Below are 24,768 nucleotides of genomic sequence, written 5' to 3'. Positions count from 1 at the left end.
CAGCTGTAGTCCCAATCGAGTCGTTTTTGTAGGCAATTATACTTCCTGATTTTTAAAAGACGATATCTCTGAACGATATCTCTGTTACACTGAACTTTCAGCGCTGCAACTTTGCAGATACTGTTCATGCACCAACAGCAACATTACACACTATTTAAAATGAAAAAAGTGAAATCGCAGTCAACCCTTTAAGCGTGCATTCTGAACCATAATACAGAGTGTAAACAACACGCATACACTGTAGATGATTCTCTCATCTACACAGATACATTTTACTTTTTGCAAATGATACATTATTATACAAGAAAAAATCTTAAAACATGAGGGAAATCATTGTTGTGGAAGCATAGAGCTTACGCATTTAACCAAATTATTACATGCATGTTCAACCGAAGCTAATTTGGGTGGGTCTAATTCTTCTCTTCTCTTTCTTTTACGGCCCTGACGAGAACATCGATCTCCATGGCTGTGAACCGATTGTGAAGTGCCTGGTAAATGCGCCGTTATAATAGTATTGCGCCATGAAACAAGCGCACCTCGTTCATCATGCTCTTAAAGGGAATGTGATATGACGCTCTGATTGGTTTATTTCCGTTATGCCCAAACCACACCTATGAATAATGAAGCTACTTCAAACCAACCCCTTTTAAACTTGCGCCGGGCACAAGAGTTTTTCTATCCCGCCGGTAAAATAGCAACAGCGCCCGAGACCTGGCCACAAAGTTACTTGTGCTTTGTGCTTCATACTTCTGTTTCAGATCGTTAAAATAGGGCCCTTAAAATTAACTCCTTACAACTGACCTTGAGGACCCAGATCTACTCTGCATTTTGATTATCAGGACTTTGTGGAGGGTTGTCAACATTCTTCAAAGCTTCCCTCTTCTTTGTCTTTTTTAGCATCTCTCCATGTCTTTTGCTTATTTCGTTTAGCTCTATCACTCAGATTGCTTATTTTTTTCTTTTTCCCTGCCTCTGTGTCCCTTTTCCACCTTTCACGTCTGCATCCCTTCTTGCTCTGTACTGTCTTTGCCTCTCTGCTGCTGTTTTTGCCATTGTGATATCTGAAAATATTTAAAATAAAATAGCATAATTAATTATTTCTGACAGTTCACATCACAATACAAGAAGTCTACAATTGAGTAATCTACAAAGAATTTTCGAACATTCAGCCCTGTCACAACGATTCAACCCTGTTATAATTTTAAAAATGTGACGGGGTTGAATGTGACGGGGTTGAATTATTTGGCTAATAGTAGCTATAGCTCCTTACTTAGCTAAGACAGTAGCACCACATGGCATTTGGAACATCATAAAATTGTAATGTTTTCCAAAACTATTATTTAATTCTTCTTAAACTGTTGTTTCCTATCATTAAGTCATACAACAGAGTTGAAACGTTGAGCCTGACCATCTTAATCTGACAGCGAAAAAACATGAAATATGGGTAGGAAAAGATCTTCTTCTTCTGGCTTTACGGCAGACTAGATGCCTTATGGCATATTGCTGCCTCATATTGTTCAGTCTCGGTATCGTTTTATGGCACCATCATTCTCAGAGGGCTAATCCTGTTGCAGATATAAAGTCCATGACTGCTTCCACTATCCTCGATTGGTTCTCATGAGGATTCAAAATATCTCTCAGTGTCACTTTAGTGTAAATATTATGGCGTAACGGGGTTGAAAACAAACTGGAGGATGTGTATAAATATTGCATTTTCATACATAATTAATTATTATTTTTTATATATGTATATTTTAGTTAAAGTAGACCAACATATGATAAAATTAGCAGCTACATTTTGGTATTAATTACACTTTTTATTTGTTTGATATTCAATGAAAATGTAATGATGGTTAGTGAGGACATGCAAAAATGCTTGTTGTCTACTACTTAGGCAACCCATTATCTTCAAAAAAAAAATTAAAGCAATTGTGTTGCATTATTATGCAAAGGCATCTGGTTATATTAATTGACAGCTTTAAAATGCATTTTGTGTTTTCTTTCAATTGAAAATTTTTGAAGCAATTTTGGGGGACTTGGGGCAATTTTGGGGCACCCAATTCAGAGAATCACCCATATGTGTGTGTGTGGGGGGGGGGGGGGGGTTGGTTCTCAGGGGTTTTTTTTTTCTTTTTTTGACCTGAAACTATGTAAAGCCCTGATTTTTCACACTCCTGTACAATAGGTGGCGGTATGCACCTATAAATGCTGGTTTGCGATCCGCCATTAAACTAAAAGAAGAAGAAGATCCTCATTGGGATGTTTTGTGTTGCTCTGGTGAACATCTCTGAGCGTTTCTTCCTGTGGTTTTGTCTTCCCGTGGATTACTCTTGGACTGTTTATTCTCTTCTTGATTCTTTGCTGTCTGTCCTGGACTGTTTGCTATTGTGGACTGATTTATGTAAGTTTGCTGCCTGACTTTATGCCTGTTTTCGGATTACAAGTTTCTTTCTCTCTACTGTTGTGTTTGCTGGTGGTCGACCCTGATTGTACGAGCCAAAATTATAAAGCTGCAGATGATGAATACTCACTTTGCTGAAGCCTCGTTACAATTAAGTGAAATTTTGAGTTTATATTATGGAAGTGCCATAAAACCGGAATAAGGTTATGCGTTTTTTTCTTGCCAACTGTGAAAAAATTTATTTTTGGAGTGTCATTAACGCGCGTTTAAAAGAAATATCCACATATCATTTTGGTGGATTAAGTCTGGACATTTCCTTTATATGGTTTTATATGGTTCATATCTGACCTGTGTATTATGTTGATTGCAGTTATTGTTAGTGAGGATGGTAATAATGTGTCTAATGTATCGTTCAGCCTGAAAGACAGTGAATCTGAAGGTGTGTGTGTGTGTGTGTGTGTGTTTATTGTCTTTAGGGCTGCATGATATTAGGAAAAAAAAAATTCTGCGATATACTGTAGAGCTGTATTCAGACATAATCAAATAATGTATCGAGTAAAATAACACTGTATATCCATTTTCTTTGTCAATTGTTCTCAACACTCCGGGTTTTTCCTGGGTTTAAATTGTTCTTCGGTGGGGGCCGACGGACACTGTCATTCTTTCTTACCCTTTTACCACTGGATTTTTACAGCTTTATTGTGAGATGAAAATCTTTGCTTGACTAAATAATTATTTTGGTAGGCTATATAATGGAATACATTTCAAAAAGTGGAATAAAATAAGGATTATTAAAAAGTTTATTTTAAATAAGTCTAATTTTGGACCAATACAATATCGGCTAGCTAACAACAACTTGCTTTGCACTTTTTTTTCGTTTTTTCTTTTTTTCTTTTTTGGTTTCACTCCAGTCTAAACAAAATTTGTTTTTGGTAATTGTTTTACACATTGTCATTTGGTATAACCTGAAAATAACTGAGGGATTATGGGAGTGATGGTTGGCAGAGGCAGGCTAAATGCATATTAATTGTACAGATATTGTTCAATAAAAAGAAACATGAATTATATTTATTTAATACTCAATACTTTTTATCGATTGCAAAAAATAACTAGATTAATCACAAATTTTATTGCACAACACTGTTTGTAAGCAATCAGCAATATTTTTAACATTCATACTACAGTAGAGGTCGACCGATAGTGGATTTTACTGATATTTTGGTTTGCCCGTACATGGCGATAACAGGTTATTCAACTGATATTTTTTTTAGTGGATAATGGTATTAAAAACAGACATAACACTGTAAAACAGTGCTGAGCAGAAATGTGCTAAATGAAATAAATATATGAATGAGAAGTTCTACAGAAAATAATTTAAGCATTAAAGTATTACAGGTTTTACCGTCACTTTTTTTAGTGGCGGTAAAACTCCTAAGCGGTGAGCAGCCGGTAACAAGAAGTAGACGAATGAGAACGTCCTCGTCTCAGTTCTCGCGCATGCGCCCATAAGGAAGTAATGGAATAGTGGAATAAAGTCGTTTATGTTTTTTCGCACAAAAAGTAGTCTCGTCGCTTGATAAACTTATAATTGAGCCGCTGTAGGCACATGGAATATTTAAACCTTTTCTTTAATGACTTTATGGGCCGTCAAGAGCCAGTCCCTTAGGCAGTCTATCTAGGACTGAGCTAGCTCTCAGATTTAATCAAAAATATCTTTATTTGTGTTCCGAAGATGAACGAAGGTCTTACGGGGTTGGAACAGCATGGGGGTGAGTAATTAATGACTTAATTTTCATTTTTGGGTGAACTAACCCTTTAAGGTTCCAGTGCTGTATTAGCACCAGGTCTGTCTGTAGCTAACCGTTAGCAAAGCAAAGCCAGCCTCTCACTAGCTAGCCTATAGTGCATTGGTCTCTTTTTTATTACTTATTTCTCTGCATTGAGTGACAATCCTCTCAAAAATAAGACACACAAACAGAACAAATAAAAGTCTCAGATTCACTATGAAATTGCAAAATTATTGCTTATTTATTGTGACATGATAGCAACTCTTCTGTGGTAATGCAACTTCAACAACGATCCAAAGTAGCCGAATGTCTTGTCGCTTATTCAGGTTTTTTCTCGAAGTTGGCACTTAGATATCAAAAGTTTTTATTAAATATAAAGGAGTTATACGAACTGAATCATTGCCGTTAGCTCCTTAGGCACTGGATGAGGTCTACTGCTTATTCGGCTGGAAAATGACTCTAGTGGCAGCGCGCGTCAAGCACAACAACACAAGGCTGCCCACAGCTGCGCCTGCCTAATAATCGGCTTGATATACTGGGATATTGGCCGATGTCGATTATGTTAAAAAATGCCAAAAATCGGCCGATTAATCGTCCGACCGTGGACGCCATTGCTTTGGCTTACCAACAGCTAGGCCGACCGTGCCCCCTTGGTGTGACAGCGCACTCCACCCGGAGTGTGGCTTCCTCTTGGGCTCTAGTGCATGGCGCCTCGCTGGTACTGGACCCGCTCATGTGTCTTTGCTTGCTTGCCATTCCAATCCACGGACTGGAGACATGCGATATATTCCTCAGCTGAGTCTTCCTCTCTGAAGCCCTGAGTTCCTCCAGCACTGTTGACGCTGGCGCCAGTGTCTATTGCCTGTGCGTTGGCTAGGTGCCTCTGTGTGCATGGTTTCTCCCCTGAGTAACCCCCACATGTGTATTTCCACTGTAAGCCTCCTTGAGCATGTGTCTTTCCCTTGGCAAGCCACCTTGCCAATCCTGGAGTTGAAAGTTGCCACCCCATAGGCTGGTCACCCCAGTGTTCCTCCATATGAAGCCCCCTTATATGTGTTTTCCTAAGTCCTCCCTACGGGTAGGCATGCTGCTGCATATTTCCTCTGAGATATGCTCCCCAGTGTACCTTGGTATTCCTGTGTTAAGTAGGACTCTTTCATCCGTGCCAATATCACGACAAGGGGATCAGACTTCGCAGGGCACTGGAAGACAGCTGTGAAGGTGGCGTGATTACACGGAGACCCCATTCTCAACATCCGATGTACCTAACAGGGGTTGCGACGTGACTACGAAAGGGACTGTCTTGGTTATGTATTTAACCCTCGTTCCCTGAGTAGGGAACAGATACGTTACGTCTCCCTGCCACTTCCGCTGTACCCTGAGTTCAGTCTCGGCTCCTCAGCGAAGACATGTTGCCTTTTTGTCCGCGCTCTCCTTACATACCCACGCGTTGGGGCGGAGATACACTATGCTAATTCTGCAGACCCATGGCATTTCGGCTCGTTTTATAATACTCAAAGATAATTGGCTTTCTAAGCGAAACCCCATTCTCGTCATCCGACGTAACGTGTCTGTTCCCTACTCAGGGAATGAGGGTTACATACGTAACCGAGGCGTTACTCCTAGTTCATTTTGGCTTGTTTTCATTCTGACCTGTCATTGTTCAGAAAAGGGCCAATAACATGAACGTTTAACAGATCTGAGTCCCGCCTACTGAACATCGCTAAACTGATCAGCTTTGTGTTTTCTTTTTAACTTTTGAAAGGCTGTTACATTGGTGGTGCGAAGCGGCAAAACTCATCCGAAGGAATTAGGAAACCTAGATGCAGAAAGTGAGGGACAAATCAACATTTGTCTGCTCAAGAACACAGGGCAAATTGCATCAAATAAAGCCGTTTTTTTTTACAATATACTGTGAGACAATCGTGGGATAAGTGGCAAACATAATCAAGAGTGTGTCTGTTTGAGAGCGAGAGAGAGAGAGAGTGTGTGTGTGTATTAGAGAGAGAGATTTGTGTGTGTGTGTGTGTGTTTAAGAAAGAGAGAGATAGAGTGTAAAAGAGAGGGAGAGAGATTGTGTGTGTAACCCTACATTATAGGATCAAAAAATCCCCATAAAGATGCCAATATCGAAAATCCTTGTTGGGATTTTTTTTATTTATTTATTTTTTGTGAAGTGATGTTTTTTGAAAATGCAGAAATGTATCTGTGTTAGTGTAGGGGGTAGAATACAAAGTTTGTACAGTATAAATCATTGTCTATGGAAAGTCCCCATAAAAGACCTAAAAGAAAAGAAAACATAAAAAAAACATTGCTTGGTCTGTGGAAATGTCAGGCCTGTTTGATCAAGTTGAAACCTTGTCATCCCAGTCTCATCAGCTGGACTGGAAGAGGTTTCACTTAGGACGCAGAAAACATGTCTCAGAGCAATGGACACAAGTGAGACTTGACAGTGTTGCTATGCATCGTGTCCAACAGGGCAAACTTGATGTAACCCCTCCACCCGAGTCCCACTGATGTAACCCCATCCTCTCCGGCATGAGAGTCAGGCACTCTAAAGAGTGCAGCCTCTAGCATCTGTCGCCAGAGCGCCTATTGAGATCAGAGGAGTGAGGTTTACACGCACAGCAACTACTAGCTGGTAGGGGTTTCATCAACTAGTTGGCGCTGTTGGCCTTAGTCGACTAGTCGAAAACAAAATGATGACATATACAGTGTTTCCTCTACATTCATTCTCCCGTGGCGGGCCGCCACACTTAAAATCCTCCCGCCACGGCTACAGCTTCTCAGTGACGTCAGATATTCTGCATAGTATTATGTTATTTTGTTAAGCCCCACTAAAGGCATAAAAAACTTTGTAAAGCACAATCAAGTTTTCACCCTATATTCCAAGACTTCTAAAGTCATTGCATAATGTGTAATTTTAGTCGCTAAGTTAAAGTTAATGGAAAGTCATCTCGCCTCAGTCATTCTCCATTCAGAATTCACACAGCTCGTCGCGTTCGTTTGCGACACGACGACACTCTCTTCAAGGTCAATATTCCCATTATTACTTCATTTGTAGATAAAGCATAAAGGTCTATGGTTTTCATAAAATGACTTTATCTTGCTGGAGTGGAGTTTATTGCCCATACCTTTCACAATCCCTTTAAGTAAGATTACAGCATGGAGTCGAGAGAGTGCTATTGTTCAAAAAACTGTTAAAAGAAAAGGCTCAAAAAACTGTTGCATATAGAATACACTAAGCATTAGTGCTGCACGATTAATCATATCGCAATCGTAATAGCGATCTAAAACCTATGCAATTATATAACGCAAAATGCCGCGATTTTATATGAAATAAACAAATTAGGGCTATTAACGCAGCATCTCTTCTTTTTTGTCATCCTTTGACTAGTGTTACACGATCCTGCTCTTATTCGTGCAAATGCCTTTTCGCATTTTGCACGACAAGAACTGAAAAGCTGCCTGTGAATGCCCTAAATGAGACTCGCAGAAAGATGCGCGCCATAATGCGCATGCACTGACGCGTGCCAGAATACAGTTCTCTTTCGAGCTTGAACGAACAATAACACACACAATTATGCCAAAATGTCGTTTTGTCGAGTATCTTCATAACGTAAGAAAAGTCTTAAGGACGAAAAGAGTTGTGCTATGAGGCGCATGTGAGATCCGCGTCTCGGCAACGGGTTCTCTTAAAGCGCCAGCAGCGAATAAAGCGTTCTGTCAGTCAAGTTAAAAGAACAAAGGGAAATTAGAAAATTACTCACTGATCTTGACTAAAGAACTTTTGTAGCTTTAATAAGGATTATTCTATATATAATTTATAATTCATGCAGCACAGACTGTTTGATAACTTTATTCAATTTCTGTATCCTACCTGTTAAGACAGGAAGGGCACAGGTAAATATGGTTTTTATTATGGGTTTATGTGGGGATTGTTTGAAGATCACTTAATTAAAAAGTTGTTAATTTTTTTTAGCCTAATAATTTTTTTAAAAAAGTTGATAGCTTTCACTGTAATGATGGTTTGGTTGATGGTTTATTGATCATTATAGGTGTTATCAATCATTTAGCTGTTGTCTGTAGTTTGAGTTGAGAAATAAACATTAATACACAGAATGATCACTAATCTGTGTGTGCATTTTACTTTAGAACCAAGCAAGTTGGACTCATGAAACCATTTTATTATATCGGAATCGCATATCACAATTGCAATATTGACCTCAGTAATTGCAATGGCAATATAACTTTTTCCCCAAATCGTCCAGCCCTACTAAGCATATTATAGATATAATCCCTTCGCTATGTTCTTTTCAATGTGAAGCATTGCTTGCTGTGACTTGGTGTTGCTTCAAGTGCATCATTCTGCACACGGGATGCGCATGATCGATTATAATACTTTGGGGAGACAAGGCCCCCCCACCGGGGAAATGGGCCTGCCCCCACAGCTTGGAAAAATCCTAGAGGAAACACTGTGATATATTTTTTTTGTGAACTATCCCTTTAAGTACAAGCGGCAGTACTATATACTATAAGCACTATAAGGCGCACCTTCAATGACCTATTTTAGAACATTTTTCAAACGTTTGACTGGGTTTGCGTTATGCGTCCACTAGATGTGTTAAAGGGAATGTAGCGAGTGCGCGGCGTCGGAGGTGAGGCGTTTATTTAGTAAGCGTGAGCGTGCTGGGGCATTTGCACATTCGGTACATTCGCAGCCTGACTCGCTGACAGCAGTGTCTGTTCGTGTGTGTGTTAAGAGAGAGCGCTCGTGAGCGGGAGACACACATAACCTGATTTATAAGAGGTTGAACTGGCCGTGCGACAAAGCGGGCATAAGATGGACATGAGCGCGAGCAATTGATCCATATATAATGCGCTCCGGATTATAAAGCTTGAGAAAAGGCCGGATTGAGAAAATTAAAGGCTTTTAAGTGCGCTTTATAGTGCGGAAAATACAAGTACTACTCTCGCTTTTAGACCAGCACGCGATGTGTTTAATATAGACGCATATTAGCCTACACCAGATTTTCTCTCAAATGTTTGCTTTCACTTTAGACATACAGGGGTTGGACAATGAAACTGAAACACCTGGTAAATCGTCCGCTCTCAGAGATTTACTCATTCCCTTCGCTGAGCATACCCAGTTGCTCCAGAGTGACACGCAGTCATTATCCCTTGTGGTGCCTGCCCTTCTGGACATGCAGGATCACCTGTCTGAGTTCCCCCATGCCCAGGGATCTAGCTTCCCTGGCAATTAAGATGAAGGCAAACATGGACAAGAGGTTCAGCTGCTTTCTTGATCACACTGACTCAAAGTTTTTACCTCTCGCTGCTGCTGCATGCTTCCTTGACCCGACAGTTGCATCTGAAGCACTCCTTGAAAACGATGATGAGCAAATAGAGGCACTTCTGAGAAGATCAGAAGATTATATTGCTCAATTGGTGCCACCAGTTGTACGGGAGGAGGAGGCTGAAGATGAGGAGCCAGAGGAGGGAGAAGAATCCAAAGGAGAGCAGCCTCATAACAAGCGGCCCAGATTCAGATTTTTGTCCAAACCAAGCCAGCCTTCCAACAAGTCTACCCCCTCAAAGCCGTGTGTCAAGGAGGAAATCAAGAAATTCGAGGAGTAGGGCTGGGCAAAAAAATCGATTTTTCGATTAATCGTTTTTTAAAATGTGTTCGATTCAAAATCGATTCTCAAAGGCCACGAATCGATTTTTTCCATATAAAGGGCTCGCGGACGCGGTGCTGCATCTTCTCGTCTCTCTGCACTAGACAAGCGCCAAGCGCTGCAGCTGTCGATACAGGATACACACACGCGTTTAGGAGTCGGGACATGACGGAATATTCACTTAACAATCGGGCCAGCATTGCATCGTGATCGTAACTAACGTTTATCATTTTCACGTCTTTTTAAGTTTTACAAGTAATGCTAAACTATCCCATGCTCGCGCACTCTCAGAGATGTCTTTCACTGCGTGCACAGTAACGTTACAGCCTAAATCTGCTTCACAAACAGCTTGCCAGAAACAAAAGTTTTATCCCTGGATTATATTTAACAGTTAAAACACGCAACATTATGTCAAAAATCTGGTCTTGGTGAGTAACCTCGTAAAGACAGTCGGTAATGTCTTAAATTAGCATTAAACGCGTGTGACAGAAAGTTAATGAAACAGTAATGGATTCGTGCACTAGTTCTTAAAGTGAACGCAGCCATTTGTGTCAGTCATTAATTCTGTTGTCATAACAACAGAATATAGTATTAATTGTAAGCAATCAGAATTAATAGCCTTTGTATTTAATTCAGTCTGGACTAAAAAGACTATCCAGTGTTATTTTACATTGGATTACTTTAGTCAGTTTCTGTAGTATTTCTGACATACCCAAAAAACTACCCCAAAATGTCTCTTAATTTGTGTCTTTATTCTATTGTATTTATTTGTGCTACTTTTTTCAATTTAATTCAAAGATTGAAATCAAGCTTCCATACATAAACTCTTAAAACAAAAATAAACAAAAAATTACATTACCATTTAGGTAAGATCAATGTAAAAAAAATGTCTAAATATTTATATATTTATTTATCTATATCTATCTTAAACATAAAATAACATGATACTGTTTGATCAAGCTGTGCGACTGTTCTGACTTTTTTTGTATATTGCATCAAAATCCTGTTTATTCTTTGTATGCATTTAGTAAATAAAAAGAGTTTTATATACAGGTTTATGGCTCTTAATTTCCTTGTATTAATTAACCACTAGTAAACTTATGTCCACTGTTCTTTTTTATAAATATAGGATTTATATTACATCTTCATTATAGTCGAATCGAGAATCAAATCAGGAATCAAAATCGAAAATTGAATCGAGAATCGAAATCGAATCGAGAATCGAAATCGAATCGAACTGAGAGCTTGTGAATCGAAATCAAATCGAAATTGAAATCGATACCCAGCCCTATCAAGGAGCAGTTGTCACAGCATACAAGGCAAGAGACTGCCCTAGAATTTTTGGCTGCACAGGGAGATTCTGTTTATCTGTGCTTAAAACCTATTGCCTTGGACCTGCTAGCCATGCCAGCATATCAAGCATTTGCTGAGAGAGTCTTTAGGCAAGGCAAGGCAAGGCAAGTTTATTTATATAGCACATTTCATACACAATGGCAATTCAAAGTGCTTTACATAGAAGAAATTAAAATAATCAAAATAAATCAGAATAATTAAAACAGTTTAGAATAAAAAATAAGAAATAATGAAAAATAAAAATTATGATAAAAATAAAATACAGTAAATTAAAACTATTTAGAATAAAATGAAGTGCAGTAACAGTTGGATGAACAGTGGCACAGTGCTCATTCAATAAATGCACAGCTAAACTGATGTGTTTTGAGTCTGGATTTGAATGTGACTACTGTAGGAGCACACCTGATCTCTTCTGGAAGCTGGTTCCAGCTGCGGCTGGCATAATAGCTAAAAGCAGACTCTCCATGCTTAGAGTGAACCCTTGGTATTTCTAGCTGATGTGATCCTAATGATCTGAGTGATCTGTTGGGTTTATAGTCAGTGAGCATATCTGCAATATATTGAGGTCCTAACCCATTAAATGATTTATATACCAGTAATAATACTTTAAAATCAATCCTAAATGTAACTGGCAGCCAGTGTAAAGACCTGAGGACTGGTGTGATGTGTTCATATTTTCTGGTCCTGCTCAGAATCCTGGCAGCAGCGTTCTGTATGAGCTGCAACTGTCTTATGGTCTTTTTAGGAAGGCCAGTGAGGAGGCCATTACAGTAATCCACCCTGCTGGTGATGAAAGCATGCACAAGTTTCTCTAAGTCTTGACTGGAAACAAAGCATCTAATTCTTGAAATATTTTTCAGATGATAGTATGCTGATTTAGTTATTGCTTTGACATGACTATTGAAACTAAGGTCTGACTCTAGTGACACACCAAGATTCCTGATTTGATTTTTAGTTGTTAGACCCCTAGCGTCAAGGTATGCATTCACCTTAAGAACTTCATCTTTGTTTCCAAATGCAATAACTTCAGTTTTGTCTTTGTTTAACTGCAGAAAGTTTTGACACATCCAACCGTTTACTTCATCAATGCATTGGCACAGGGAGTTAATGGGGCTGTAGTCGTTAGGCGGAAGGGCTAAGTAGAGCTGTGTGTCGTCTGCGTAGCTGTGGTAAGCTATTTGGTTCTTTTTCATTATTTGGCTCATTGGGAGCATATACAGGTTGAATAGGAGTGGCGCAAGAATCGAGCCCTGAGGGACTCCGCAAGTCATGGATGTCCACTCAGACTTATGTTCTCCCATACTCACAAAATAACCTCTCCCTTCTAAGTATGACCTGAACCATTTTAGGACTATCCCAGAAAGCCCCACCCAGTTTTCCAGCCTGTCAAGAAGTATGTTGTGATCAACAGTGTCAAATGCAGCACTGAGGTCGAGTAGTACCAACACGGATAATTTGCCTGTATCAGTATTTAAGCGAATGTCGTTTATTATCTTTATGAGAGCTGTCTCCGTGCTGTGATGCGATCGGAAACCAGATTGAAAATTGTCAAAATATCCATTTGAGCTTAAGAATTTGTTCAGCTGATTGAAGACAACCTTTTCAATGATCTTGCCTGGAAGATTTGAGATCGGTCTATAATTGCTCAAGATGGTCTTATCCAGATTGCTCTTTTTCAGGAGGGGCATGACAACTGCAGTTTTCAGGGAGTTCGGAAAATTCCCAGAGCGAAGTGAGGCATTTACCACTTCTAGGAGATCTGCTTCTAAACAGTTTAACACACTTTTGAAAAAAGATGTGGGAAGTGTGTCAAGGGCGCAGTTTGATGTTTTAAGGTGCTGTACGGTTTCTACCAAGATTGTGTCATCAATTTCTTCGAAATCAGACATAGTAACTACTTTCTCAGGTTGTGGTCTGATCTGCCTGACCCCAGAGCAACTCAAGGATGTGCTGATCACCTTTCTGATGTTATTGATTTTCTCAGAAAAGAAAGAAGCAAACTCACTGCACTTGCTGTCTGAGAGCATTTCTATGGGAATCTGGCTTGGGGGGTTTGTCAGTCTCTCTTCAGTAACAAAAAGAGTGCGTGTGTTGTTTATATTGATGTTTATAATATTTGAGAAGAAAGTCTGTCTGGCTTTGCCTAGTTCCCTATTGAAAGCGTGGATGCTGTCTTTGTAGATGTTATAATGGACTACAAGTTTTGTCTTCCGCCATATGCGTTCTGCTCTTCGGCATTGTCTTTTCATATTTTGCACAGCTGTTGAGTTTCTCCAAGGTGCTTTTTGTCTGCCACTATTCTTCCTGACTTTAACAGGAGCAATATCATCAATTACACTCTTAACTTTTGAGTTAAAAGAATCAAGGAGAAAATCAACAGAGTCAGCAGATATGCTTGGTTTTAAAGCTATAGCCTTCATAAATAGCACACCAGTGTTTTCATTTAAGCATCTCTTCTTGACAGACACAGCTCTAGCTTCAACGGCAGGAGAGATTAATATATCAAAGAAAATACAGAAATGGTCAGACAGTGCTACATCCTTAATAACAATCGATGAGATGTTTAAACCCGTACTGATAAGTAAATCTAGAGTGTGTCCACGATTGTGTGTGGGACCGTGTACATGCTGTGTCAGATCAAAAGTTTTTAAAACAGTTTTAATATCTTTTGCCATATTGTTTTCTGCGTTATCTATGTGAATGTTGAAATCTCCAGCAATGGCAAAACAGTCAAACTCAGAGGCAATTGTTGATAGCAATTCAGTAAAATCCTCAGCAAAGGCTGGAGAGTATTTTGGAGGCCTGTAAACTATGATAAGTAAAATACGTGGAGCACCTTTTAACACAATACCCAGATATTCGAAAGAGGGGTAATTCCCAAATGATATTTGCTTACATTGATAAACATCTTTAAAAAGAGCAGCTAAGCCGCCACCTCTCATACTCTGCAGACACTTTAGCATTAGCATTACCGCTTTAGCATTACAGGTGACCTCAGTCGTGGCCGTCGTAATAGAGCAAGAGTCATTTTAGAAAGAAGTGCTTTCCTGAAACTGAATCGAGATCAGTAGGCTAATTTAACAGGCATTTCATGTTTATTTTATTTTTTACAGATATGTTGTTATATGTGATATTCTGTTTTGGGCTTGCTGTGAGACTGCACTAGAGGTAGGGTCCTCCTCTAATTCATTGTTAAACCAATGCTGTTTTTATTTATTTCGTACGTTTTTTGTTTTTTTTAAGAAGAGACCAAATACAGTGTTTACATTATTCAGGGATTGTCTTGTTAGTTTTTATGTTCAACAGACTTCAAGTGTCATGTTTGTTTCATACTTAATATTCAAGTATGCATTTCTAAAAACCTAAATTCAATGCACCTCATTATTATTTATTTTATTATTATTTTGTTTCAGAATGTTTGCAACTTTGCAGTTTGCTCAAATTAAAGATAGACAGTGTTGTATGATGTTTGTGTTTACAAATTATATGCATCTTGTTGCACTGGCAGACAAGTTGAAGAAGTTTTTGTAGATCTTAAGTATGTGTTTCTCAATAGCTAATATTTTGGGCACGTTGTTCATTGCACTTTAGCAATTTCTTAAATAAAGACACAATTACAAAGTAAGAATGTTTTTATTCCTGGCTTTTTCTTGGAGTAAAACAGTGATTCCACTGGTACCACTATCTGTGTGTCAAGTCAAGTCAAGTCATGTTTATTTATATAGCGCATTTCACAATACAGATTGTATCAAAGCAGCTTCACAGTGATAACATGAAAGTAGCACAACACAGATCAACAACATTGCTAAACACTAAATAACCCCAACTGAGCAAGCTCAAAGCAAGCCAAAAGCAAGGCGACAGTGGCAAGGAACCAAACTCCATCAGATTGGATGGAGAAAAAACCTTGGGAGAACCCAGGCTCAGTCGGGGGCCAGTTCTCCTCTGGCTTACATTCATATTGTTTAAATATAAATATTAAATATAAATATTGTTTATGAATCAAACGGCGCCATAACATATCGCAGGCGTTGAGTCGTCTCATCACAGGCGTTGAGTCGTCTCATCACAGGCGTTGGGGCATCCGAAATCCCCGTGAGAGGCTGGACACAAAACTGGACCTGACGAACGCCATTTTTCTCGGGACAAGCGTCCCGAGATAACAGCAGAAAGGCAGATGGGAAATAATTAGCATAGCTGATGTTCATAATGATTTCCGTTATAACTCACAAACTCTCCGTAACCCGAACTCTCCGCAACCCAACCATACGCGCCGACCATACGCGCCGACCCGTTTGTCTAAAAGGCTGTCGAGCCCCACTGGTGCGTTAAGCAGTTTCAGTGGCAAACGGTTCCGTATGGCATAACAGAGGACTAGAAGGTAAGCATTATGTGAATGCTTGACTAAAGAGATGCATCTTTAATCTAGTTTTAAACTGTCAGCGAGTCAGAGGCTCGGACCGTATCGGGAAGGCCATTCCAGAGTTTTGGAGCTAAGTGCGAGAACGCCCTCCCTCCTTTACTGGACTTCGATATCCTAGGAATGACCAGAAGCCTTGAATTTAGTGATCTTAAGGAACGCGGTGGATTGTAGGGCGAAAGAAGGTCCGTTAAGTACATAGGTGCTAAACCATTTAGGGCTTTATAGGTCAGTAGTAGTATTTTGTAGTTGATGCGGAACTTAATAGGTAACCAGTGTAGAGATGATAAAATCGGTGTTATATGATCATATTTTCTTGACCTAGTAAGAACTCTAGCAGCTGCATTTTGTACTAACTGTAGCTTGTTTATTGAGGATGCAGGACAACCGGCTAATAAAGCATTACAGTAATCTAGTCTCGAGGTCATGAATGCGTGAACTAATTTTTCTGCATCAGAAATAGATAGCATGTTACGTAGCTTAGCAATGTTTCTAAGGTGGAAAAAGGCTGTTCTTGTAACATATGAAATAGGGGTGGGCGATATAGCCTAAAAATTATATCACGATATTTCAAGAATATTTGCGATAATGATATTTATCACGATATAGAAAAAATATATAATATGAAACAATGTTTTATTGGTGATTGCAGCTGGCTGGCAGCAGCATTAGTGCAAAAAAAAGTATAACATAACTCCTTATCATTTTATTTTAACAATAACTACAGTAATACATTAACAATATTAACAATAACTTCAGAAGCCTGAACAATATTGTCACCTAATAAAATTTACCTAAACTTTGAAGTACAAAAATAGTCTATGTCTAATAGTCTGCCTGCATAGTTTTTGGATTAGCATCAAATGAGGTATACAATACCTAATTTATACAATAATTGTATAAAATTGGAACATTTAGGGAAAAAAACATTTAGTGGGGAATAAATAAGAGACAATTGTAACACTAAATCTGGTAAAACTTTACACATTGCTCTTTGTATTGTACATTCATGAAAAAAAAACAAGGTAACAAATCAAAAGGATTAATTATTATATAGCATAGTCTACTATAAAATTGAGGCATGTTTAAAATGTATAGCACAGCTGTTTAATGAGGCAGCAACATATGATCGATAGGACAGAACAAAGGCTATTAATAATCTTTTATTGCGCAAAAGTATTATGATATGAAAGGCTCCAATATATCGCACAGCGCTTATGCGCATCCCGAGCGCTGAATGATGCGCTTGAAGCAACACGGAGTCACAGCGCGCACGCGTAGCGCGTCGAATACTCCGCACTGAACAGTTCAAAGCACAAAGTAAATAAATATTGATGCGTAGCGTCGTGTATAATATACAGCATCTAGCTGTGCAATCGTTTATCGAGTCCTTTCTTTTAACAGTTTTACATTTCAGTTACTGTGCGCGTGATGAACAACAGTGCTCTGACTCTAGTGTTTTGCTCTAACAGACACCCGGCCGGTAGAAAGTAACATGATGATTTAGTTAACGTTACAGCAATAAAGTCCAGCAAGATAAAGTTGTGTTATGCGAAACCATAGACCTTTTATTTACAAATATAATAATAGTAACATTGAATCATCTTAGAAAGAGTTTAATCGTGTTGACTGTTGTACCCGAACTGCGGAAACTCTGAAGGAAGATTAGGCGAATGCAAAATGTACGCTAGTAGGGAAGTGGTGAAACGAGTTTTCATGCTTATTTGACAAAAAAAAATAAATAAATTGTGTTGTTGGAGATCTGACCTCTTGTACTTGTACCGCCCTTTTTAGGAACTAAATCTTGATCTGATCCGGAGGCTTACATGCTGCTGTGTTGTTGTGCACGCGCTAAGTAACGTAAATACGCCATACGTCATCATATCATCAATATCGCGATATGACAATTTTTTATCATGTAAAATTTTATACCGGTATTATCGTGAACGGTATGATATGGCACAGCCCTAATATGAAATATGATTTTCGAACGACAAGTTGCGGTCTAGTATAACACCCAGGTCTTTTACTGTAGTGGATAAAGTAACAGGACATCTGTCTATATTAAAGTTGTATTGTGAGAGGTTTTGTGAGTAGTTTTTTGGACCAATAAGTAATACCTCCGTTTTATCTGAATTTAATAGCAGGAAATTACGCGTCATCCAGCATTTTATATCTTTGAGACACTCTGTCATTTTAGATGAGTTAGTGTTTTCATCTGGTCGTGATGAAATATATAATTGAGTGTCGTCAGCGTAACAGTGGAAATTAATTCCATGTTTTCTTATAATATTACCAAGTGGCAGCATATATATTGAGAATAGCAGAGGTCCTAAAACCGATCCTTGCGGTACTCCATAGTCTACTGACGTTATCTTTGATTTTTTCCCATTTAAACAGACAAAATGAGAACGATCCGATAAGTACGATCTAAACCAGCTTAATGCCTGTCCCTGGACACCGGTGAAGTTTTGTAGTCGATCCAAGAGTATTATATGATCTATAGTGTCGAACGCAGCGCTAAGATCAAGTAGGACTAGTATTGAGATACAGCCTTGGTCAGAAGCTAAAAGTAAATCATTTGTAATTTTAACTAGCGCAGTTTCTGTACTATGATGCGGTCTGAATCCTGACTGGAATTTTTCATAGATATCATGTGTAATGTTCTAGTAGCTCAAAGTTTTTTGCTGTTTAAACTTTAAACCATTCCTTTAGTACAGTGATTACTGGTGAAGATAGCATTTAATATTAAGGGGTAAAACTATAATTTGAAATATGGGGATAAACGGTTTCTGCCTAATGTGACAATGAAGTACAGCTTGGCAGTGGCAGCACTGCTCCATCAATGATAAAGTCTAGTTTATTATGCAAAGGTTTTAAGATTAGCTGTTGTTTTATGAATTGCAACACTTGCAATACAACCCTTCAAACTTAAGCCCATTTCCAATTGTTTTTAACCTAAATTATTTGTTAAAGACTACTTTTTTTTAACTAAAATTGACTAAAACCTTTTTGTGTTTTCGTCGACTAAAACTTGACTAAAACCCTTTTGTGTTTTCGTCGACTAAAATTGACTAAAACTTAAGTTTATAAGTGACTAAAATGTGACTAAAACTTAAAAGCATTTTCGTCCAAAAGACTAAGACTAAAACTAAAAGGGCTGCCAAAAACAACACTGTCTCCAAATACTCTATTCGGTTACATTTTCAATTCTAACGTCACGGTTCGATTTGATTCTCAATTTTTACTTGTGTGTGTGTGTCCTAAAAAGCTGACATCAGTTCATCGCTAAATAAAATTGTATTAAGTTTTGTTTTATTCATAGATATTTCTAGTGTGCGGGAAAATATGAACATAAATGCACTTAGATCATAATCTTGTACAGTAGTTCTCATTCACATTTTGACTATTAACAAATCTAACCTTTGGTACATCAACAATATGATATTTGATAAACAGTTCTCACTTGTTTTTCTGTTATTAAATCAGAATTCACTTGAAAATTCACATTTATCCCTCCAGAGCTCATTCTAATAACATAATATGTTTTAATGATTCAGACTTGATGGAAGTGAAAGAGCAAAGACAATAACTGAAGTTAAAGGTGATGCTGTAGTTTGTTTCAGCCTGTTGACACCAATAAAACTATTTAGTGCGCCAATTTACTGAAGATCTCCGACATCACCAAAATGAATTAGATGAAAACAGGGAACTTTTGGAGACAAAGAGGTTTTTCAGTTGCTCAGTTAAACATGATAGCCCTGTTCTTTTTAAATGCAGATTGGGAAAAACAGTGATCACAGTTCACACCTGCAGTGAAGCCCCTCCCACAACAATTCACCAATAAATACTGGGAATATTCCCATCATCCTACAAGAGAAGGACAAACTCCAGGAGTAGCAGCTGAAATCTGTGTGACCGTTAAAGATGGAGTTTATTAAAGAAGAGATTGAAGACATGAGTGATCCAGAACCACCCAGAATAAAACATGAAGATACTGAGGAACAAACAGGTTGGTGTCCATTCTTGATTCGTCATTTTAGATGTTTTGGTAGATGTGAATTAATAAGCAGTATATGGATGACAAATGAACATAGCCTTCATAGCAGTGTTCAAACATATTTTTACTATATTAACAATAAATGACAGAATAACAAGTGAAAGATCTCATCTCTGTTGTTTTCTGCTAATAAATAAGGGTTCACTTGAACTGATTCGAACTGTATTTCTGTGTATTTTAGACCAGATGAGAGTGAAAGAGCAAAGACAAGAACTGAATGAAGAGGAACATCATAACTTTACAATTCAACGAACAAAAGCCAAAAAGACGCACACCTGCACTCAGTGTGGAAGGAGTTTCACACAGAAAGTACACCTTAAAACACACATGAGAATTCACACTGGAGAGAAACCGTACTCATGCACTCAGTGTGGAAGGAGTTTTTCAAGGTTGGGCTGTTTTAACCTGCACCAGAAAATACACAATGGAGTGAGAGATTATATGTGCTTTGACTGTGGGAAGAGATTTACTACATCTGGTGATCTGATACTGCATCAAAGAATTCATACTGGAGAAAAACCTTACAAGTGCTCATATTGTGACAAGAGTTTCCCTCAGGCTGGACACCTGAAATCACACGAGCGAGTTCACACTGGAGAGAAGCCGTACTACTGTACTCAGTGTGGAAAGAGTTTCACCCAGTCAAGTAATCTAGGGAAACATATTAGAAAGCATTGTTCTGTGTCACAGTGAGCAAATAATTTGTTAGATTCACAAAGAAAATGTGTTGTTAGTTAACTAATGAACTATTGCTGCGAAATGGCTCAAGATTTGTGTTTCATATGTTGGAGAACAAGAATACTATTGAAAATTATTTAAATTAAACGCTTGCTCAAAAAAAAAAAACCAAAATGAAAAGAGACTGGAAACAAATGCTGAAAAACAACAATCAGTTATTGTTACTATATGAAGCAATTTCCTGAACTTGATCATGTGAAGAGCTCTTTTCCAAAACGCTATAAATCCATTTCAATAGTTTTCAGGAAAACTACATTTTTTACCTAGACCCACACATTTTGTGAATAATCAAATTATCCTGTTGAAATGTTTTATTGGTTCAGTCTGAACAGTTTGAACAATGATTATTAAATCAAACAACAATATTGTTAATGATAAATTAAAAGTTAATTTTATTTATTTTTTCAAAATGCTATACATCCATCCATTTTTTGTATCATTTTTAGTAAAGTCATTTTTAGTAAAGTGTCAAACCTCAAACAAATAGTAGGCTACCAATTTCAACATATGCATGAAAAAACTAATTATTAAAAATGATCAATAATGATAACGATATTCAAAAAAGGGATGGGCACCCCTCCAGCACATGCACACACACATAGGCTACATACATAGCATGTAAGCAAAGCGAGACGCTTAAATATAAGTAAAAAAAAAAAACATAAAATAAACATAGGCTACGTTTCACATTTGTGTTTACTAATATTACGTTACTTATTTTTATTATTTCATCTATGTTGAGTAGGCTATGAAAAGGGAACTGCATGAGATGAGTAAGATATCCGACCAATATCGGAAAATATTTGGATTGGGTCAGACATGATTTTGACCACTTATTAAGTTTTGTTTTGTAGAAAGCTTGTAAATTTCGTTTGATATAAATTATATCTTTATTTTAATAAATGTTTCATCAACAAATTGACTGGATTAAAACAGCAAATATCAGACAATATAATTAGGACACAGAGGCGCGCACGTGAACCGGAGAGCGCGTATAATATATTATGAACCGAAACACTGCGATGCTTGCCTCACAGACCTGAGAACTTGGCTACAGAAATCTTTAAATGTCTACTTTTAAACAAAACAATTAAAAACGAAAATAAATTGGCAACTCTCTGCGTATGTAGGCTAATTCGAAGTATCTCTCTATAGGCTTATGCGCGTTCACTGCGAAGATGGCGAGTAAGCATCATCAACTTTATCTTTGCTGCTGACACTGACAGAAAACACTAGTTTATTAATAAACGATTCCAATGTTTCATGCATAATCATTACTTTTACAATTCTTTGTGGCAAGCTTTATGCATGCATTGAGATGCGGAATATGCAATTAAAAAACGCTCATATGGTTTCTCTCCCATTTAATTAAATCAATATATGTGATTAGCCTACTGATTAGACAAATGGCTTAAATGAACTACTACTATAGTCGACTAGAAAACTAGGACTCATTTTGAGGAATGAATGAACATAATAAACCTCTGTTCAGAGTGCCGCCGTGCTGGATTGCGTGGAACGCTCATCGAATTTGAGGACTTATCGCGTTTAGGCTAAAAACAGGGCTGGCGCTTATCGCGGTTTGGAAAGAAACTGTATCTTGCAGTACATTTTAAACAAGGAAATATAGCGATTTGGCATGAAACGTTGATGGGGCAGTGAAAGGGTTCTGTCCACAGCAGAATGACACGACAAACTCATTTTTTTTAAAAATGGCGTTTATCGCGTTTTGGAAAAGAGCTCTTCATGTTTTTTTAGTTACATAAAGCCTGTTATTACATATACAGATGTATGTACAATAACAAAAAAAAAAATTACCATCTACCCTCTACCTCTATAAAAATTAATGCATTGTTTTCTTTGTTTTTTGATTAAAGCTATGGTATACGATGTTAAAAATCGGTCGAGACGGTAGGGAAGTTTTAAAAAAAACTCATCCCGCCCCTCCACACACACCCCCCTCCCCTCTGTGCTACCTGATCCCTGACGTATGTCACGTTTGAGTTTACGTCAACGCAAGATTAGCAACACATGAAATGTTCTAAACTCCCCACCACCATTATAATACTACTAGTATAGACGAATCCGGCGAAACTACCGGAAGTAAGCGGGCGCCATTACTGAGCTGTTGCTGGGTAGCGTTGCGCCATTGCCTTCTATTGTTTTAGTTGCAACTTGCGTCCACTGGAATAAACAGCTCGCGATTTACGACTGTCACTAACGTTACAACGTTAGCCCTTGTATAATGTCGAGTGGGTAAACAGTTTCCGTTATAAATTGTTTCAATGGTGGCAGTAAAATTTCAATTTTGAAGAGAAAACATTGTGAATACCCCGGGTCGACTGCCCCTGTCTGGAGCCGTAGCTGCTACGGTTTACACAGATTTCCTGGGCGAGTACAAGACGTGGACATTCGCGTATAATAACAATTATTTAATGACATAAGTAAAAAAATATAATAAATGTGTGATATAGTGATCAGCAAAATCTCCTCTCTTGTTTTTTTTTCTATTCAATTTACATGCTATGGTCATTAAATGGCTTTCCTGAGCTGAATGTAACGTTATGTGACATAATTGTTCTCCCGCTGTTATATTGACCTCTTTCCATGGTTTAAAAACAGTAGTTGGTCGATATTATGTATACTTTCTAGCTGTAACGTTACCTTAACCTTGCCCGTTGCAATGTAAAAATGAGATAAATAATGGACACAAATGAAAAACATGAAATTGTTTATTTGATTTCATTTATTTATTTATTGTTGCCAAATGGACAGATCTTTTTTTAGTTTCCTCTGTAGCAAACGTTAGCCTAGCTAGCTTGCCAAGCTATTTTCATAAATAATCTGTAAGATCGTTTGTACCTTCATCTGTGACTGGAGGCCAATGTCTAACATCATCAACCCAACAAGTCTGCCTGGCTGTAGCTGTCATCAAGGGTGCGTTATCACCTTATCTCCGAGGTTTGTTTACATGCCGGTGCATATGTCTATGCCGGTGTAACAGCTCAGTAATGGCGTCGCCACAAGATGGCAGCCTACACAAGAACGCTCGTCGGATTCGTCTATTGCTAAGGTTTTCAGTAATTGTTATTGCAGCACGCAGCGCATCTTGTTCAAATTCCGATCGGCTCGAACAGAAACCTCGAACAAGAAATATAATTACTTTGAACCGCGATCGGCGATGCTAAACGGCTAACATTCCAATGCCGACCGGCAGCATGAGCAAGTTGTCAAACTGATAAAAAGCCACGTAACACGTCACACCATAAAAGAATAAATAAATGTTTACCTGCTCAACAAAAAGTCATCCGTGTCAGCGTCGTTTTCAGCCCCAGATCTCCCTGAAGCTTTCTCCAATGGTCAATGAAGGACGCTATATTTATCCTACTTAGAGTCCGGCGTTCGTCACATTTGTTTTTAATCTCTGATCTTTCCTCCACAGACTTTCTCTTGCGTCCAAACTTTACAGTAGAGGCAAGCAGGGGCCGCTTGCTGTTGTCGTTTATATTTTTATCCATTGCTTTATCCATTGCTGATCTGACGCTACTAGCTAGCTACCATAGACAGTCTGTCAGCTCAGCTGTTTGCTCACGCACGGAGGGGGGCAGGTGCGTTTGGGTTGGAGACGCGAGTGCCAGCAGAGTTTCAAGTGGAGCTGGTGATTGGATGAGAGCAGTTGACCAATATAAGCTGTGCGGCCGCACAGCTTACATTGGTCAACTTTTCTGCGGCTGTACAGCCAATAGAGTGAATGGATTTTTTTCGTTCTTTTTTCTATTCATATTGTTAGGATTGTACTATATAACCATAACCAGCATCTAAACGAGGATATTAATAATGAACAATCTTTGAAATCGTATACCCTAGCTTTAAGAGGGGAGGAAATGTTATGCATGTAATACTGCTATTCCCTCATTTTGCCTGCAGGTGGCACTACCACTTGTGTTCGTTTCGTTGTTTTCCTTAATAAGTTCAGAAGAAGTAAAGTATCCCTGAATGTTAGCAGTGTTATTTGAACGTGGTTTACCCCAGAGCCATAGAGAGAGTTACGACACTCCCATAGACCGCCATAGGAACTTAGGAATGCGGAAGTAACAGGTTTTAGCCAATAGACGGGGAGCAGCCAATAGTTCCAAACACTGATAGTTCCAGCATTGAACCCCATTCATTTTCAGTGCTTTCGAAGTACGTTTGCTGGTAAATTAATGAAATCATTTTTATTACTATTACACACATTTGCCGACCTCTCGTGAATCTAGTCAGTAGTTATGTTTTATGTAGCCAGTTTTAGTAAAAGTTTATTGGAAGATAATAGATTAATTTGCTGATAG

General features: G+C 38.4%; 1 protein-coding gene across 2 annotated transcripts in view; it reads left to right on the top strand.

Annotated features, from left to right (window-relative positions):
* Nucleotides 1–23,822, top strand: part of LOC120466787 (uncharacterized) — a 329,947-nt gene extending 306,125 nt beyond the window's left edge. The window contains exons 1-3 of one of the 2 annotated variants that reach the window (XM_039655413.2): nucleotides 2,262–2,401; nucleotides 19,420–19,651; nucleotides 19,881–23,822. In XM_039655413.2, coding sequence (XP_039511347.2) covers nucleotides 19,567–19,651; nucleotides 19,881–20,392 — 597 coding nt within the window. In that variant the 5' untranslated portion in view covers nucleotides 2,262–2,401; nucleotides 19,420–19,566 and the 3' untranslated portion in view covers nucleotides 20,393–23,822. Of the gene's footprint in view, nucleotides 1–2,261; nucleotides 2,402–19,419; nucleotides 19,652–19,880 lie in introns of those variants that run through there. The other variant, XM_089120916.1, reaches the window with a different exon arrangement.
* The last annotated feature ends 946 nt before the right edge of the window (nucleotides 23,823–24,768 follow it).

Source organism: Pimephales promelas, chromosome 16, assembly GCF_988280905.1.
Source record: "Pimephales promelas chromosome 16, fPimPro1.hap1.1, whole genome shotgun sequence".
NCBI lineage: Eukaryota > Metazoa > Chordata > Actinopteri > Cypriniformes > Leuciscidae > Pimephales > Pimephales promelas.
The sequence above is the reverse complement of the archived record's forward strand: the minus strand, read 5'-3'. Positions and strand labels throughout refer to the sequence as shown.